General features: G+C 25.5%; 4 protein-coding genes across 6 annotated transcripts; 2 read left to right on the top strand and 2 right to left on the bottom strand.

Moving 5' to 3' along the window:
- Window positions 1–1,040: 1,040 nt before the first annotated feature.
- On the bottom strand, window positions 1,041–4,225 carry OCT59_014404 (uncharacterized protein). Of its 2 annotated transcripts, XM_066149992.1 has the most exons (7): window positions 3,990–4,225; window positions 3,161–3,663; window positions 2,541–2,604; window positions 2,326–2,453; window positions 2,196–2,247; window positions 2,028–2,123; window positions 1,041–1,943 (listed from the first exon to the last, which is right to left on the bottom strand). In XM_066149992.1, exons 2-7 carry the CDS (start codon window positions 3,398–3,400, stop codon window positions 1,657–1,659), a joined length of 867 nt encoding a protein of 288 aa, XP_066002210.1. In that variant the 5' UTR covers window positions 3,401–3,663; window positions 3,990–4,225; the 3' UTR covers window positions 1,041–1,656. The 2 variants fall into 2 exon arrangements, with proteins under 2 accessions (XP_066002210.1, XP_025164825.1); XM_025328864.2 differs by lacking the exon at window positions 3,990–4,225 and having other exon boundaries at window positions 3,161–3,702.
- A 3,831-nt stretch (window positions 4,226–8,056) lies between these two features.
- Window positions 8,057–9,133, top strand: OCT59_014403 (uncharacterized protein; the record flags this gene model as incomplete). Its single annotated transcript, XM_025322981.2, has 2 exons — window positions 8,057–8,275; window positions 8,588–9,133. The coding sequence occupies 2 exons, from the start codon at window positions 8,057–8,059 to the stop codon at window positions 9,131–9,133; spliced, it is 765 nt and encodes a 254-aa protein (XP_025164827.1).
- A 4,823-nt stretch (window positions 9,134–13,956) lies between these two features.
- On the bottom strand, window positions 13,957–15,582 carry OCT59_014402 (uncharacterized protein). Of its 2 annotated transcripts, XM_066149991.1 has the most exons (4): window positions 15,380–15,582; window positions 14,814–15,225; window positions 14,586–14,697; window positions 13,957–14,302 (listed from the first exon to the last, which is right to left on the bottom strand). In XM_066149991.1, exons 1-4 carry the CDS (start codon window positions 15,515–15,517, stop codon window positions 14,254–14,256), a joined length of 711 nt encoding a protein of 236 aa, XP_066002209.1. In that variant the 5' UTR covers window positions 15,518–15,582; the 3' UTR covers window positions 13,957–14,253. The 2 variants fall into 2 exon arrangements, with proteins under 2 accessions (XP_066002209.1, XP_025164829.2); XM_025322982.2 differs by having other exon boundaries at window positions 13,957–14,697.
- A 1,095-nt stretch (window positions 15,583–16,677) lies between these two features.
- OCT59_014401 (uncharacterized protein) lies at window positions 16,678–18,033 on the top strand. The gene is made up of 2 exons (XM_066149990.1): window positions 16,678–17,883; window positions 17,993–18,033. The coding sequence occupies exon 1, from the start codon at window positions 16,962–16,964 to the stop codon at window positions 17,877–17,879; it is 918 nt and encodes a 305-aa protein (XP_066002208.1). The 5' UTR covers window positions 16,678–16,961; the 3' UTR covers window positions 17,880–17,883; window positions 17,993–18,033.
- Window positions 18,034–18,599: the final 566 nt, after the last annotated feature.

Here is an 18,599-nt window from a genome sequence, read left to right as displayed (position 1 = left end):
CTACTAAGGGTGCAAACTTATCCTCTTATGGTTACGTCCTAGTTATGTATATGACGTGACTTAACTAAGTGTTGCAAATGTATCATACGTCTACATGTTTAATTATAATATAATTAGTAGTAGAATGCAAACTTCCTAATTATGTCTATGACGTGACTAAACTAAGAGTTACGTCACGTCATTAAGTTTGCACCTTTAGGTTCTACAACCATAGAAATAGATCAGTACCTAATACAGTATAATAAAATACACCATAAGATAATGATTAGGATAATGACCGTGAAACATTTTACCATTGAATTGAAAAAAAAGAAATTTATTCTTGTTTAAAAAATTCTGATAAAATATTATAAATATTATTGTGCGTAAATTGTGCGTAATTGTGCGTCCCAACAATTTGATCAAAGGGTTTAAATTTCACAGGGCTATGAACTTAAAGATCGCCAAACATAATAAACTTTTTATAGATTAACTGTTAATATGGAGGAAGTCTACTAAAATTGCACCCTTCTTTGATCGGATATTATTAGTAAATTCACATAAATAATTATAAAGCTTGGCTAATCCTAATCCTAATTATACTTTCACTAATTAATTACGTCGTATTTTGGCTAATTGTCTGTCAAAATACAATTTAGTTAGTAGTTCGTCAATTTGACGAAAAGTCTCCCTAAAAATACATTATAACTTATAATTTCACACGTGTCAAAAATTCTTTACGTTATTGAAATCATGCGAACCCGCGCAATAGATTACTTAGATTAACTTTGCATCATCACTCCACTCACCTCACCGTATAAATTCCCGCGCACGATCTTTTAATTTAATTCACCATGAATTCATGAGTGAATTTCATGAAACACAGTTGAAACACGTAATTTCGTATTTTCAGCCATTTTCCACATTTCACCAAAACTTTCAAACAAAAAACATTATTAATTGGTTTGTATACATATTACAAGTATGTATAATAAATCTTTACTATATATTTGACAAAAATTATTTAAATTTTTTTTTTCTTTTTTTCCTTTTTTTTTTTTGTATATAAAAATTAAAGCGTGCGAAGTGATATTACAAAGGATTTTTTTTTTGTTATATTAATTATCTAAAAAAAAAAAAAAAGCCTTCGTAATACCAGTTAAAAAAAAATAATGATATTATATATAGATAAAAAGGAAAATAAAAAAAAATATATTATATAAACATCGCACGCGTTAATAATAAAAATGAAAAAAAACTAAATACAAAAGTGGATGTGGGAGGGGGATATGAATATATATGATGTTAAAAAATATTAATATATAATAAATATGGTTTTTTTTTTTTGTTTTAGAAGAAAATATTTAAAAATGAAAGGAAATTCTTCAATTCGAAAAACCATCGCCTTAATAACTTTTTAAATTGATTTCTTTTTTTTTCATATATATATTATATATATACTCTGTATATATTAAAAAAAACAAAAATCTTATCGTTATCAAAACGTCTATAAGAAAAATGATACATTATAAAAAAAGTGTGTGTGTAATGCCAAATACCAAAAAAATATATATATCATAATAATAATAAAGTAAAATATATCTTATATGGGTGATTATTGCAAATAAACTATTTTCATCTCGTCCTATTTTTTTTACATGCTGTCTAAAAATAATCTTATACGTATTGTTCACCCGCTTCCAAAACTGTTATTAAACTAGAAATAACTTTGGACACGCCATCACCTAATAGTCCTTTATGGGTACCTTTATTGCCTAATGCATCAGATTCTGCCTTCATAGCATTATCGATGAGCATCGGTATAGTCAGTGATATTTTCGTCAATTGCATGGTTAAACGCAAGCGACCAAATACGTCAAAATATGAGAGTGATCGTAATTGTTGTTGTAATTCGTACAAACGAATAAGCTCAAATTGAACAATTTTAACGTATTTTTTACCAGCTATTATAAATTAAAAAAATAAAGTTAGTATTATAGGAAATTATAGGATAAGTTAAAAAAGTCCAAGTGCGACCGGTTATTTACCCAAAAGTAAATCTCTCATTCTTCGGAAAGCAATTTCCAAAGTTTCAATGGCATCATCTCCCAAGTTAAGTCCGGGATTATTTTCATTTAGGGCATCTATAATTAAGCACGTGACATTAGCATCTTTGTAATTTCGTCCTGTTATCAATTTTCAGTAAAGATACTCACTAACTAAGGCGCGGATCATTTCGAAATCACCATCCATAAATTCCAAAAATAACTAAAAAAAAAAGGTACAATTAATTAACATAATGATGAAAGAAGTCAACATTTTTTTTTAAAAAAAAAATTTCCATACTTGATATAAAACGCTGTGTAATGTTTCGTCACCCATACCGTTTACGTTACCAAGTTCACTAGTACCCGATATATCGTAAGCACGGCGCGAGGACGGTTTGTTTAACGTTTCATAAGAATAAGATAACTCTAATTAATAGTAAAAGAAAATCGGGTTAGTTTCTATGATCCAAAAAGAGTAAATTAAGATTGATGATTTCGTTGATTAGTACAAACTTTGAAAAGCCTCGGTTGCTTTTGGATATTCTGGGAATTTATCAGGGTGACAGATTCGTGATCTCTATAATATATAGAAAAAAAAAATCGACATACATTAATAAATCAATTGATGACGTGCGTGAACCATGTGGTTGTGTAAACTATGGTATGAACCACGTGGTGGTGGTGATAGGGATGTGATATGAACCGTGTGATGGTGGCGGTGTTGAACAGTATGAACCGTATGGTCCGTGTGATCCGTATGATCCGTATGTTCCATATGGTCCGCACGGTCCGCACGGTCCGAGTGTGTTGTACAATCGTATAATTATGTTAATTATGTGAACCGTATAAAGTATAAACCATGTTGAACTGTATGAACCGTATGAACCGTATGAACCGTGTGATCCGTCAACACCAATGTTGGTAAGTCACTACTCTACTACTCCAATTATTCAATTTCCCTTCATTTTCCCCTCCTCCTTCGCTTTTCACTTCCCTCATTTTCCCCTTCCTCCCACATTTACTCCACAATATCACATCCATAACCTAACATCCATAACCTCACATCCATAACCTCACATTCATTCATAACCTCACATCCATATAACCTCACACTTTCAAAAAATTTTACTTACACTAATATAAGCCCTTCTGAGTTCTTCTGTTGAACAAGTTCTTTCAACACCAAGTATATTATATAAATTTGATTCAGCACAAATATCATCAACGATCTTATATCTATGTTCACTATCAATTACTCTCCTATTTTGAGGAGTTTTATTTGAAGAATTATTATTATTTGGAGAATTCATTGTAGCAGCAGCATAAGCCGAAGTAGTATGATTATGGAAATTTGAATATGCTGAAGGAGGCATTTTATAATTGTTATTATAATAATAATTATTATTGAATTTTGAAGATTTTGTTGAAGATTTTGATTTATTAAAAGAAGATTTATTATGAAATTTTTGATAATCGTAATAAAAACTTTGATGATGATTATTTGTTGATTTTTTTTGCTTACTGCTACTATAATAATAGTATTGTTGTTGATGATGATGATGATGTTGTTGTTGTGGTATAGGAGATGGTATTGGTTGAGTTGGTTTACGAGATCTTTCGATGTTATCGGAATATACTATATTAGATAAATAATTATAAAGAAACATTTGTGTAAGAAAAAAAAAAAAGTGAACTCAATGGAAAAAAAAAGAATTTTAAGACGGTAATATATTAAAATTTTTTTTTTTTTTTTTTGTTGGTCTTTTTTTTTTCAAGCAGGTTTTACAACAGAAAGCGCTGAAACTAATTGGTTGCTTTGTTGGATATAAAGGATATAATCAATCGTATCTATTTATATCAGATATAATAGCTTATAATAATAGCTATAATGGATATTTTGAATAACCCATAAAAAACCCCCAAAATCGTTATTTATAAAAAAAAAAATAAATAAATACATACTGCGTTAGTTTTATTGAAGTTTACGAAAAAAGTTTTTTTTAGTTTTTTAGCGAAAAAGAACAAAAAATATAAAAGGATAAGGGGGGATTATTTTTTTTTTAAGAAAAAAAGAAAAAAAAGAAAAATAAAAAAATATTTTGAAAAAAATATTTTGATAATAAAAAAGAAAATAGAAGAAAGGTTTTTTTTTTCGAATGATAAAAATGATAAATTTAAATTTTTTTTTTAATTTTAGTAAAGAAAAAAAAAACGCCCTTTTTTATTTAAGCAAAACATTTGGTTATAAATGTAAATTTTTTATAAAAAAGAGGCGCAATAAATTCGAATTAAAAAGTATTAACATGAGATTGTGTAATGATTAAACATTAGAGGGTCTTACCGTAATATGATAAATAAGGAGATGAGCTACAAATGACAGTTCACTAAAGTTTCGTTCTGAAAAATATTGAATTTCACATGTCAGATTGTTGAATTTACTATTTAATTAGTTTTATATATTCAAAAATCATTTGATCTTTTAAAAACAAATATTTTTGTTATTGATATTTGAATATTTTGGTAAATTTTTTGGTGGTTGATTTCTTTATCTATGTTATCTAAGCTACAATATGTCAAACAAGTCAAACAAGAATAAAAGAATTTTCTTTTTCAACACTTTACCGTTAAACAAAATTGTTCTACTGCGGAATATGTGTAATAAATAGATCACCCCCTTATATATAAACATATATATAAACATATATATAAACTTATATATAAACTTATAAATAAAACCCTTGCTTTTTTTCATTCAGCCATAATTTTTTTTTGCCATACTTACTAATTATTTAAAATATCCGGGAAAAATATTACTTATTGTTATTATTATATCAAAGGAATGGTCTTAAAATTTTTTTTTTTTTTTCGGGGGGAAGAGAATTTCTTTAAATTTCTTAAAATAACCTTATATGACTTAATATGATGATGATTATTAATTGATTATCAATAAATAATGAAATTCAAATAATTCAAATTTGTCGATAAATTCTTATTGTTTTAGAAAAAAAAGGGGGTTATCATAAATCTTAGAGGGAAAAAAAAAGTAATAAAGTTTTTTTTTAAAAAAAAAAGGTATTTAAACCAAAATCGTTTAAAATAACAATATAATATTGTTATTTCTTTTTATTTTTTTTTCTCAAAAGAAGAAAATAATAATAATAAATAAATTAATTAATCAAAAATGATAATTCTTTTTTTGATTAAAAAAGAATTCGTTAACAATGTTAAAATCCAAAAAGTCTAACAAATAATTCTACGTTAAGGAAACCGAAAGGAGATGAATATATTGAATATATTGAATATATTGGATATATTGGATATTGATTGGTATTGGACTATTTGGTATTGGATTATTTAGTATTGGGAGTTCGGGACTAAAGTTGGGTATTGGTATTGAACTATTATATATATATTTCAGTTGTTGATATATAATAGAACTCTTTTTTTCAATATTATTTGAACGAAATAATAAAATTTTTTCTTCTAAGGAGATAAAAAAATAACAATTTTTTTTTTTATTTTTTTTTTAAGAAAATCTTTTTTAAAAAAAAGAATTATATTTTTTTTTAGACCCCTTTATATATACCTATAATTACTATTTTTATTTAAAAAAAACGAGTTTTTATATAAAATTTTACAAGAAAGTTTACCAGTTAAAACTCTAATTTAGTAAAAACATAATAATAAAAAAGGTTATATTAAACAAATAAATAAATTACCCCAAGAAAAGATCACGGGAGATCAAAAAAAAAAAAAAAACGAAAAAACCTAAATTTTTTTTTTAAAAAAAACAATGCAATAATTTTAAACCTAATTGTTCTTTTAAATTTTTGTACCATGATATACTTAAAATATTTCCCCATTTTTATAAAAGTCATAAACGAATTAAAACATAAGTAACGGATTTATTTATTGTTTTTTAAAGTTTCGAAAAAAGATTAATTAGAACAATTATTCAAGAAACAATCAAAAAAAAAAAAATCTAAAATAATTTTAAAAATAATTTTCAATAAAAAAATTATTATTTTATTATCTAATTATTATTAGATTGATTAATCATCTACAATTGATTGTGGATCGATCATTACTTGGTAGATTATTTTCTTTTTTAAAAAATATCAAAAATATCGTAAGTTCAATAAAATATAAATCTTTCCACTTCGTTTAGTTATTTTCATTAAAAAGTAGATCAAAAAAAGTAGATCTGGGGTTAAAAAAATCTCAAATTCTTTTTTCTTTTTTACTTCAATCTTCATATTGTAAATCTGATCGTCGGGCTAAAAATCTGGCCTAAAAAAAAATATTTTGCCAATTTTGCCCCGTTATTTGTTATTTATTCCGTTATTTTGTTATTTTTGTTGGGGTAAAAAATATTTATTACACCAAAAATTTCCAAATTTTACAAGGTATTTGACGTGTTACGTTGTTTGACGTTACGTTTGTAAACGTTTATAGACTGTTTGTAGGTTTGTAGACGTTATTGTAACATTTGTGACATCATCGCAAAACCGTGACATCATGACATTGTAGAACATCGTAGAACATCGTAGATATTCGATATCGTGACTTCGTAGTTCGTTAGACATCGTAGATATACAGACATACGGTTACAGTTACAGTTACAGTTACATTGTCATTAATGTCCATCAAAGTTTATCATGTCGTCAAAGTCCATCATGTCGTCATTACCGTCATCCCAAAAAAATTCTTCGGTTTTGGTTCGGACTTTACCCCTTATTTTATTTACTTTTTTTACTTTTTTAAAAATTATCACATCTTATCGAAATAAATTATCGGAATAAAACATCGGAATAAAAATAATCTAACCGAAAAAATATAAAATTTCCACGTCATAAAAAGGTATTATATATAATTCACGAATAATATATGGATAATATGGCGAAAACCTCCTTAAAAATCTTAAAATTACACAAGTTTAACACAGCCCAATCCTTATTATCAATATTTATTTAAGGGTCCAACTTGAAGGTAACAAGATTTTTGGTTCAAATTTGCAGTATTGTTTATTATTTATATCTCAGGTGTTACAAATAATCGAAAAAATTTTATTAAACGCGAGATGAAAAAAGAATCACGGAACCCTTTTGAAATAAACAATAATGTGGTGATACTAATCTATTGATAAATAAAATTACGCGTAATATTCTCTCCTGATTTGGCGGGTTATTTTCCCTAAATATTAAAAATGTTAAAGTTTATCTTTAATAGAAAGAAAGGAGGAAATGTATAGACGATCTTTCACCTTATCGGTTACATTCTGACAAGAAATTAAACAGGATTTCTTTTTTTTTTTTCAACGAATCATTAAAATTGGTTCATTCGAATTCATTAAGTTAAACCTTTTTAAATACTTGTGAGAAAAAAAAATTGGGCGTTTTTTTTTTAGTTATTGGATTTATTGGATCAAAACAAGTAACAAAACAGTGCGTGCATTATTGTTAATGAAAAGAAAAAAAAAATTTCCATCCATTTTCATTCTTTTTAAAAGCAAAAAGAAAATAACCATTCAAAGTAAAAGTTAAAAAAAAAAAGAAAACGTGTTTCCCGCTTTATAAAAAATCGATTCGTGGTATTAAGGGATATCACCTGAAATTACTTAAATTACTTAAAATTACTTAAACAGTTTTTATTACGAATTTCACATACTAATACATATTTTGCAGTAAGGCTTTTTAGCCATTAATATTTTTTTTTGCCATTTTACCATGAATGGTTTACATAATAATAAAAAAAATCGTTATCGTGGGCTGTATATCTCGGAAAAAAATATGAGAGTTATATATATAAATATATATTATATATATATATTATTATTATACAGTTATTTTAGTTATTTTAGTTATTTTAGTTATTTTTATATGTCAATTTTTTTTTTATGTCAAAATAAATATTTTATAAATAAAAACTTTAATTTTATTAAAAACCCTTTATTTATTATACTTAATAAAGATATGATAAACTATATATTTATCGAAACATTTTCATTCTCTTGAATAAACAAAAAAAACATGAAATCGACCCCAACAAAACTTTCTTTAGAACAATTAAATAATCATTATATTCTTTTCAGACATGGACAATCTAAAGCAAATGTTGCCAAAATTGTAGTATCCCGACCGGAGAATGGAATACCTTCTAAAGGAGTAGGACCTCCTTCTCCATCTTCCAACTCTAGTGAAGGTAAAGGTTGGGGATTAACAGAATTTGGTAAAGAACAAGTTAAAAATGTAAGTTATAGTGGAAACAATGAACTCTTTTTTTCTCATTCAAATAGTGAAACAATAAGTCCAAAAATGGTTTTATTGAAAAAAAAAAAGTGTTTCGTAATCGCATAATTATTGTATGAATTCCACCCTACATTTATTTATGCTATAAAATGCATAATCACATTCCTCTTAATTACCTAATTTTATTTATTTTTTTATTCGTGCCCTTTGCTTTTTTTATGCAAAATAATAACAATGGAAGTTACAACAAACATTTTTCTAATTAGGAAAAAAGAAAACTTTAAACATGTTTTTTTTTATTTTTATTTTTAGGCTTCACGAGATTTATCAAACTATTTTAATAATTTTCAAAATCAGGAAATAGATGATGATAATATACTTGATAAATTCAAAAATTCTGAGAAATTACAAAAATTTCATATTAAAATTTATTCATCCCCATTTATTCGTACTGTTGAAACTGCAAATATTTTACTCAATGAATTATTATTAACAAATAATAATTTATCAATTCATTCAGAAATTATTATTCATGATGATTTAATGGAACGTAATTTTGGAATTTTTGAATTAAAATCTGATAAAGAATCTTATTCTAAAGTATGGAAAATGGATGAATCTTATACTTTAGAAAATGAATATAAAGAATTACAAGTTGAAACTTGTGAAGAAGTCAGATCACGAATATGTAACGTAGTTAATGAGATTGAACGAGAACATCATATAATTGCGATATTAGTTAGTCATGGGGATCCATTGCAAATTTTACAAACGGCTTTTGAGAATGCTGATACCAATTTACATAGATCATTAAATCATTTAGAAGTAGCTCAATGGAGAATTTTTGGACCTAGGTAGTTTGTTATTGAAAGATTAGTAGTAGGACTGTTGTTATTGGGGACTGTTAACTTGTTGCTTCCTGTTGGATGTTGGACTATTGCCATTATTACTTGCTGTTGGATGTTGGACTATTGCCATTATTACTTGCTGTTGGATGTTGGACTATTGCTATTATTACTTGCTGTTGGACTATTACTGTTACTTGTTATTGGACTGTTAGCTTGTTATTGTTTTATAGGGCTGTTAACGTTATTATTGTCTGCTATTAAATTTATTTATCTGGTATATTATCTGTTGTCCCGTCCCGCTATTATTATCTGTTATCCCGCTATTACCTGTTATCCCGCTATTATGTGCTATTAATGTTATTATGTCCCGCACTCCGATATTACCTATTCCCTGTTGTCCCGCTATTATCCGTTATCTGGTATCATTTTAACCGTGTTTATCACACTATCGTACACACCTAACATAATTTTCAAAAAGATTAAGAGTTGGCCAATGCGTGGCTCATCGATGGCTTGATATTTTTTTTTATATTGGCATTTTTTTAATACTTTTATATACTTTTATATTGGCTTGGCATTTTTATATTAGCAATTTTATATTAGCCCTAATAAAAAAAAGAACTTTCCCTTTCTTTTAAAATAAATGACTTTCATTATGCATTCTTCTGCCCTTTGCATTTCGACTGCATTTCCGTCAATTGTGTTCCTTTTTTAATCTCTTCTTTTCTTTCTATAATTCGTTGGAAATCAATAATCATTTAGGCTGGAAAAGTAATTTGAATGAATACTAATAAGAACTATTTTCAATGACTAATATTATCTTTTTTTTTTTTTTTTTTTGCCTTTGCACCAAGAAAAAAATGTATTTGTTTGAATGATGATAATGAGAAATGACTATATTTAGAATACTTATTGGTTTATCCCATAAAAGTTGAAAAGGCGCAGGTAAATAGTACTTTTTGCCGTACTTTTGCATCCTAACGGCGAAAGGTATAAGGTATGTTATGTTTTATGTAAGTAAGTAATGTAAGTAAATGTAAGTAAGTAAATGTAAGTAAGTAATGTAAGTAAGTAATGTAAGTAAAGGCTAAGTATTAAATCGGAATTTGCCATGATTCTTGACATTTTTTTTTTTTTGCGGAGAAAAAAATATTTCTTTGTTTAAAAATAATAATAATCATAAATAAAATCGAAAATCGAAAATCTAAAATCGAAATCGAAACAAAAACTTTGAACTTTCTTTAATTACACACGTTTTTACATCTTTAAATGTCGCGTGTTTTTTAAGGAAAAATTCATCGCGTGATATTTTGATTGATTTTTAAGCAAGTGTAATAATCAAATGTAATAATCAAATGTAATGTAAAAAGCAAATATTAAAAAGCAAAAAAAAAAAATTTTTTTTAAAGTAATCTTTTCTTATTCGTGAATTTATCTTATTTGTTTTTATTTTATTTTGTTTTTTATTTTTTTTTACCCTGCTTTTGTGTTTATGAATCTTATGAACCTTATGAAACCTTTTTGTTTTTATTTTTAAGGTACGATTACGCCGCAGTGAAATTATATATTAAAATGACTCATAATAACTTATCTAGGTAATGGGCTGAAAAATGTGAACTAAAAAAAGGCTCAAGGAAAAATTTTTTTTTTAAAAAAAAAACGACTAAAAAAAGGCTCAAGGATTTTTTAAACTTTAATTTTTTTTTATGATAAAATGGAAATTACAACCATTTTGTGAACCGAATTTCTTTTCTTTTCTTTTCCCATTTAAGTATCATGATAAATAACAACGGGGCTCATTTTATAACAAAATAAAATATTACATCATAAAAAAGTAAAAAGAAAAAAAAAAATTTTTTTTTATTTTTTTTTTTTCGTTGAGATCCAATCGATATTCATAGAAAGAAAAAAAAAAAAAATTTTTTTTTTTCAAGCATAACAAACAACAAATAATTAATTACAGTAATTAATAATAAGTTTAAAATAAGTTAAAAATTATATAAAATAAGTTAAATATATATATTAAATTTTATAAACAGGATTTTTTTTTAATTGGGATTAGTTTAGATTTTTTTTTTTTTGAACGGACGGACTCCGTGTGAAACAAAAAAAAAAAAGTGAAATCTTTTTTCGTTAGGAAAAACAGTTTTGCTCACGGACGTTATAATATCGTAATTAACATGTGATTAAAAGTTTTTTTTTTTTTTATTATAATTTATTATAATTTATTATAAATTAAAATTTTCCATTAAAAAAAATAATAATTTTATTACTATTTTTTTAAAAGTTTTTTTAATTATGCAATACGTGTCTTTTCCCTTAAAAAGAAAAAAGAAGAAAAAAGGAAGAAAAAATTATTCTTATTTATTAATTAATTAATTATAGATAATTATAGGATACTTTTTTTTTTTATTTGTTTATAGAATAGTATGTCCTTATTTTGAAACAATTATTTGTTCATTATCATATGTGAATTCTTTAAAAATTCTTTTTCGTTCTAGTTTTCGAATTGGGCCCGCGTTAAAAAAAAAAAAATTGGGACATGTTCATCTGAACAATCTGAATCTGCACACGTGATTGATTGATTAAAAAATAAAAATTTAATAGTATTACAGTAATTTAAATGTAATAAAAATTTAATAGTATTATTTTCAATTAGTTCTTTCGATATTTCGACTTTTTTACAATTAAAATATTCAATTCTCTCTTTATTTTTTTTTTATAAACAACATATTACACTTTTTTACACTCTTACACCAAAATAAACTTTTTTTTTACACCTTTTTGTTTCAAAAAAAAAAACAATAACTTGTTTCAAATTTTAAATTTTTTTTTAAATTTTTGTGTGAAATCTTTTTCTAATTTTAAATTATCATTATTATAATTATTATTTTTATTATTATTATTATTATTAAATTTATTTATTTATTTATTTTTTTGAAACATTTCTCTCTCTTTTTACATATCTGTTATCTGTATTTGTATTTTCTTGCTTATTTATTTGTTTTATTTGTTTTAAACTTAAAAATTTTTTTTGTTGCTTTTTTATTTTATTTTATTTTTTTCAAATAATGCATATATATTTAAAATACCAAATATATATTCAAATATTTCAAATACCAAATATATTTCAAATATCCAAATATATATTCACTCAGGATGTCCAAAATATATTTTCAAATACCAAATATATTTCAAATACACAAATATATTTCAAATTTCATATATTCACTCAGGATGCCCAAATATATTTCAAATACCAAATATACTTACCCAAAATTCCAAATATAACAAATATAACAAAAAAATGCCAAATATATAAAAAATACCACATTAACTTTAAAAATCTAAATTGAATGTATTTATTACACGTATACACATATAATTAAAATACCAAGCAAGGTAAATTGGCTTATTTTACCTTGCCACAATTTTTTTCAAAAAAAAATTGACTTTATGAGAAAAAAAAAAACATGATTGAGATTAAAAAGAATTAAAAGATGATAAAAAAGATTGAAGACGAAAGAATGAGATGAAGAATGAGATAAAATAATTAATTGAGATGAAAAAAAAAATGAGATAAAGAATTAGAAGAATGGAAGAAAAGATGAATGGGAAAAAAAAGGAGAGAAAAAAGTGAATAATGTGTGAGAAATGTGAGAGAGTGAGAAAATTTCCATCTTTTCATATTATATTCATTATATTCATTATTATAATAAAAAAAATTATCACAATTATAAAAAAAAATTATCACGCATATCATTACGAAATTTACGGTTACGGAAAAAAAAAAAAAAAAAATTTTTTTTTATTATTATCCCTTATAATTATTATCTTACTATCAGGCTATTATTTGAATGACTAAATTATTTTCATATTGTTCGAATTGTTCGAAATCTTATTTTCTTTTTTAGTTTTCATTAGCCTTTGTTTAAAAAAAAAAAAAAAAAAAAATTTTTATATCTAAACTAAATTAAAATAAATAAGCGATCAGACGAACATCTTACTCATCTAAAATGTAATATTGCATTAAAAAAAAGATCATTTCATATGAAAAAAAAAAAAATTATTTATTTACTTACCTGCAGGCAGATTTTGAAAAAAGAAAGTTATTTTAAAAAAAAAACTGTATTGATTAAATAATAAATAAATCATGTCATTCATGCATCGGAAACAATCACTATTTCCTAAATAAACTTACATATACATAATATAACTTTTTTAATGTAGGTGGCGAACCTTTCAAACTAGGTTTTTTTTCATAGTGGCGAGATAAGGGGGGGTTCGAGTCAATTTAATTAAATTATGATTCACTATATCAAGTAGTAATTCATAATATTCACGTTTTCATGCTTTTTTGTTTATTTTCCAACAATTACCGATAATTACAATTTTTTTAATTAAATCATCTAAATCATCTAAAAATCGTTTATCTAAATCACATGATGAGAGAAACTTTACCAAAATATTCAACGCGCAGAACAATTCAAAAAATTCATCGATTCTTCATTATCGAGAAATTTACCAAGAATAAAATTTAAATGTTGTATTTCTCCGAAATCGTACAACCTGTTCGTTATGCATACTCATTCATTATCTTTCGAAACTTGCATTAAGGAGAGATCCTACTAATCAATAAAAGAAACGATGTATATATGATATTTTAAGTTGATATATAATCGATATTAAAAAAAAAAACGATATAATGTAATATATTTATTATATATTGTATAATATTCTTTACGTTTTCTTTAAAATCTCTTGTCCCACTCATTTAAATTTATATAAAGTCATTCGACAATCAAAAAAAAAAAAGAGGATTTTTTTTTTTTATTTCAAGGTAAATTATTATTATTTATTTTTACATATTAAATAAATTAAAATAGAAAACATATTACATACTACCCGAGTATTAATAGTTTTCTAAATCAAAGAGTTTTTTATATTCTTTCCTATTAAGAGGTTTTAAATGAAAAAGTTATGTACAATCAAGTATGATAATAACAAATGACTTGCCAAATTGAGGTTTTCGATTGTTCTCGGAAGAATTTTATAATAAAAAAAAGAAAACAAATTAAAGGAAAAAGAAAAAAAATAAAGCAAAGATTGAGCATCCAGATCTGGGTTTCTTTATTCATCGTACAACGAGAAACAATAGCACAAGAGCGACGCTAGAGCACTGATGATTTCAATAATAATCCCACCCCAATTGGTGAAGAATGGTGAAGAATGGCGAAGAATTGAAAAAAAAAGAGAGAAAAAAAAGAGCAATTGTGAGAAATTTGTCCAGCCAATAATCAATATTGATAATAATTTTTCACAAAAAAAAAAACACCCCATTTTCCCCTTAAACAACTAATTATTCTTCTCAAGTATCAAAATTAAAATCGAAATCATAATAATATTTTAAAATGTATAAAACTATTATCACACAAACTGAAATAATAAAAAACTGATCATACAATCCAGAAAAACAACTTGAATTATCCTCCTCCACTTCTCGTTGAGGAATTTGTTGATAATTGTGATAAGGAGCGTTGTAGAATGGATGTGATTGTGATGAATGATAATATCCTAATAAAATTAATAAATTAAATCATGATAGATCAACGTTTTGGATCAAATATTAATCATGTTAAATCAATGGTTTAAAATCAATGTGTTGAAATAATCAATAATTTAGATCTTACCTTGATTCATACTCCCGTAACACGCCTGTCCGTTAACTCCATTACTTGCACAATTATTTGCATATGGGGAAGTTTGATATGGTAATGGTGGTTGATTTGGTGAAGCGTAAACTATTGGATATTGCGATTCACCTGAATGTTGATAATTTTGTTCACTTTGATATGATTGATAATGATTATATTGATAATGTTCAGGTATTGGTGGCATTGGAGCTCTAGGTAAATTGGTGCTAATGGATGTTTCTCCAGAACGAACATTTGAATAATAATCTTGCTGCGGGTTTGTATCTACCCAATGAGCTTGAGCTTGAGCATATTCTTCATCTTGAAGTTTTTGAGCAAGACGAAAATCAGCGTCTGGAGGGATGACAGTGGCAGGGTAAGGGTTTTGGGAGTGATACTGTTGTTGAGTCTTGATAACAAATAAAAAAGATTTATTATTTTAACATGATAAAAAAGTTTTTTTTTTTGTTATGATTTAAGAGTATGATTTAAGATATATATAAAAAAAAAGGGTGTCCTCTAGATATTACTATCTTTTTTTATTATATATACTGTACTCTTACCGGATTATTATTATTGTTGGTATTATTATTAATAATATTATTATTGCTATTGCAATTATGGGTATGTTGGTCGACCAAAGTATAAGGAGGAGGAGGAGTATACCCAACGTGAGACTCTTCTTCTTGGACTCGTTGCATTTTGTATTTCTTCTTCCTATTACAAAAAAGCAGAATATTTGGATGGAAAAAAAGAATCAGTGCCCCAAAGAAATGTGGTAAGTAGTTCATTACCAAAATGAAAGGTTGTACAAATTGAAAAAAAACGCCAGGACGCCCAAAAGCACATGTGAACACTTTATCACTGCAGAATCTATCAGATAGGGTGATTTATCACCAGATCATATAATTGAATAATCTCATAATTTCCATTCTTACCAATGACAAATATAGTAATGGCTATGTTGTAAAAAGTGACAAGATCAGTTAATTAATTTTGAGAACAGACAGCACATACTTTACGCAGTTAAAGTCATAAATGCACGACTAGTATCTAAAATGAGTTTTGAGATTTAGGGATTATTATATTATTATTTGTCATACACGGAAAAGATTTCAAAAAAAATAAAAAAAAAAATTATATAATGAAGAAGTTTAAAAAATTTATTATTTACATATTTACACTAAAATAAATATTTCTCCCAATAATGGATTAATAACACACTACATTTATAATATTTTACCTTAAATATTTACCAAATATTTACAACCATTTACGGTTTACTATATAATCTTTTTTTTTACCAACCCAAAGATGAATAAATTAATTTATTTCCAAATTTTTTAACCTTTTTTTTTTTTTTTTTTTTTTGCCAATATAAATTTCAAATGTGGGGCAAAAAAAATAATAAAAAAGAAAAATTATATAATATTTTATATAAGTTACAATAATGTATAATATTACCTTAATTAGTTTAAATGAATTATAAATTAAATGAATTGTGAAACCTTTAAAGCGAAAGAGGAAGGAAACGTTTGATCAACTTAACTTCTACTTCTCGACTTTTTGAATGTAAGATTTTTTTATTTTACATTACATTAAAAAAATTTGATTTTGGAAATGGGTTAATAAACAAATACCATAAATACCATAATTATTGATAATGTAAGAAATTTAAGTTAGTGGCTTGATTTAAAGTAAGAAAAGGGTTTTTTTATTTATAGAGAAGAATTTACAGTGCATATATTTTTTTTTATCTTGTGCAAGAACAAATGCAGTGTCGCGCGGATCCATTTTATATAGTTTCATGTGACCTATTAGAAACCAAAAAAAAAACAAAGAAGATTTTTCAGCTACACCAAGTAGGGGAACTCTCCCGTTGCCACTTATTATGCGTAACTTTGTGCAGTGCACTTAAAATCTAATAAAAAGTCAAACTCAACGAGAGAACCCGCGTTGTAGACCTTCGCGGCAAACTCACTCACGAAAAATTATATATTTCAAACATTTTATTTTTTTTATAAAAAAAAATTAAAAAAACTTTTTTTTTTTTTTATTTTGTTATATTTGTAAATATTTCATAATTCAAATTCTTACTTATCATATAATAGATACTATTTTATTTGTTTTTTTTTAAAAAAAAAAATGGCACATCCACTTTCAGAAGAAGTACGAGCCGATGAGAAAAGAGAAAAAAGACTTAACTCTTTAGAACTAAGGACAATAGAAGTAGAAAATACGTTATTAAGAACCTCAAAAGCAGCGTTAGAAAAACGTGTTGCAGAACTTGAGGCTTCTTTAAAAGAGTCAAATGAGGAATGTAACAAGTTGAAACAAACCATAGCACATATAAGTGTGAAAAGTCCTGAAAAGGAAGTTTCCTCTTTAAAGAACATAGAGAAAGATGAAAAAGTTTTAAATAATACCACCAATGAAGATATATCGGATGATATATCGGATGTAATATCGAATATAAACAAAGAAGAAGAAATTATATACGAACGTATCTTAAAACTTGTCGAAAATATGAAATCTGATTGCCAAAAAGCGATAAATATGAAGATTCCAACAGAATCTCAATTACCAATGAGACCGATGAGACAAAGTGCAAAATCTATCTCATCAAAATCACCTAGTCCAACTGATGGTCTCATATCACCTTCAAAAACGATCAGTAGACCATGGACGCCAGTTTCTATTCCAACTTCAAGAAATGTAACCCCTTCAGGAGCGATTTCACCACCAAATTCATTGTCAAGTCACATTCCAACAAAGAATCCTACTTCACCAAAAGCTTCTCATTTACCCTCTAGATCTAATACTCCTTCAGGAAATCATTATCAATCAAATTCTGTTAATTCAATTCAAAATAATTCTTTAGCATCATCACTAAATAAAAAACAAAGACCAAGAACAGGAAGTTGTTGCTCTAATATCCCTTCTCGACCCCACACACCTCCACCAGCAAATATTCATCCAACTATTACAACCGGTATTCCTTCCGGTCTTTCATCTGGAATTCCATCCAAGTTACAACAATGTCGTCGAACAGTTACTTGTTAATTTGGTAAGAATTCTTTAATATTTTATTTTTTTTAAAAAAAAAATTCTTTTTTTAATATAAAGGATTCTTACTTATTAAAAAATTTTTCTTTTTTTTTAAAAAATATTATTAGGCGATTGTAAATATAATTAATCTGATCATCATCAAATCCAAAAAAAAAAAAACTTTAATTACTCGCCTTTAGAATAATTTATTTATTATTTGCTGGGAATACGCTGGGCGTAGTAAATTTCAGTATGAAACGTAATTTTAATTGTTGGATTTATTACTATTATTGTTTAAATCACTTGTATTATTATTATTATGGTGGATTAATCTTCTATCCCTATTAAAGACATTTTATCTACATGAAATGAGAAGTTTTGAGATCAGGACATAATCCGATCCTGATTCAATCACAAAAATATATAAGTTTTTTTAAGGGTTTTAACAACTCTCCTTCCTTGTAAAAATAAAACATAATCGTATGAAATTCGATTTTTTTTTCTTAAAAAAAAAATCATGTATTTATTTAAGTCTTTTTCTATGTAAAATTTTTTTCCCGGTTCTTACCTATATTACCTTATATTCATCTATTTCCTTTTTTCTTTTTTATTTATTACTATTATTACTTTATCATTACCTGAATTCTTAGAAATTTCAGGGCTGGCTTAAGCAATGAATGTATATATTTTTAATTATATTATTATTATATTATTTCCCTTAGAATTCTTATTTTT

The sequence above is a fragment of the Rhizophagus irregularis genome, chromosome 22, assembly GCF_026210795.1.
Source record: "Rhizophagus irregularis chromosome 22, complete sequence".
Taxonomy (NCBI): domain Eukaryota; kingdom Fungi; phylum Glomeromycota; class Glomeromycetes; order Glomerales; family Glomeraceae; genus Rhizophagus; species Rhizophagus irregularis.
This window is presented reverse-complemented; position numbering and strand designations above follow the sequence as displayed.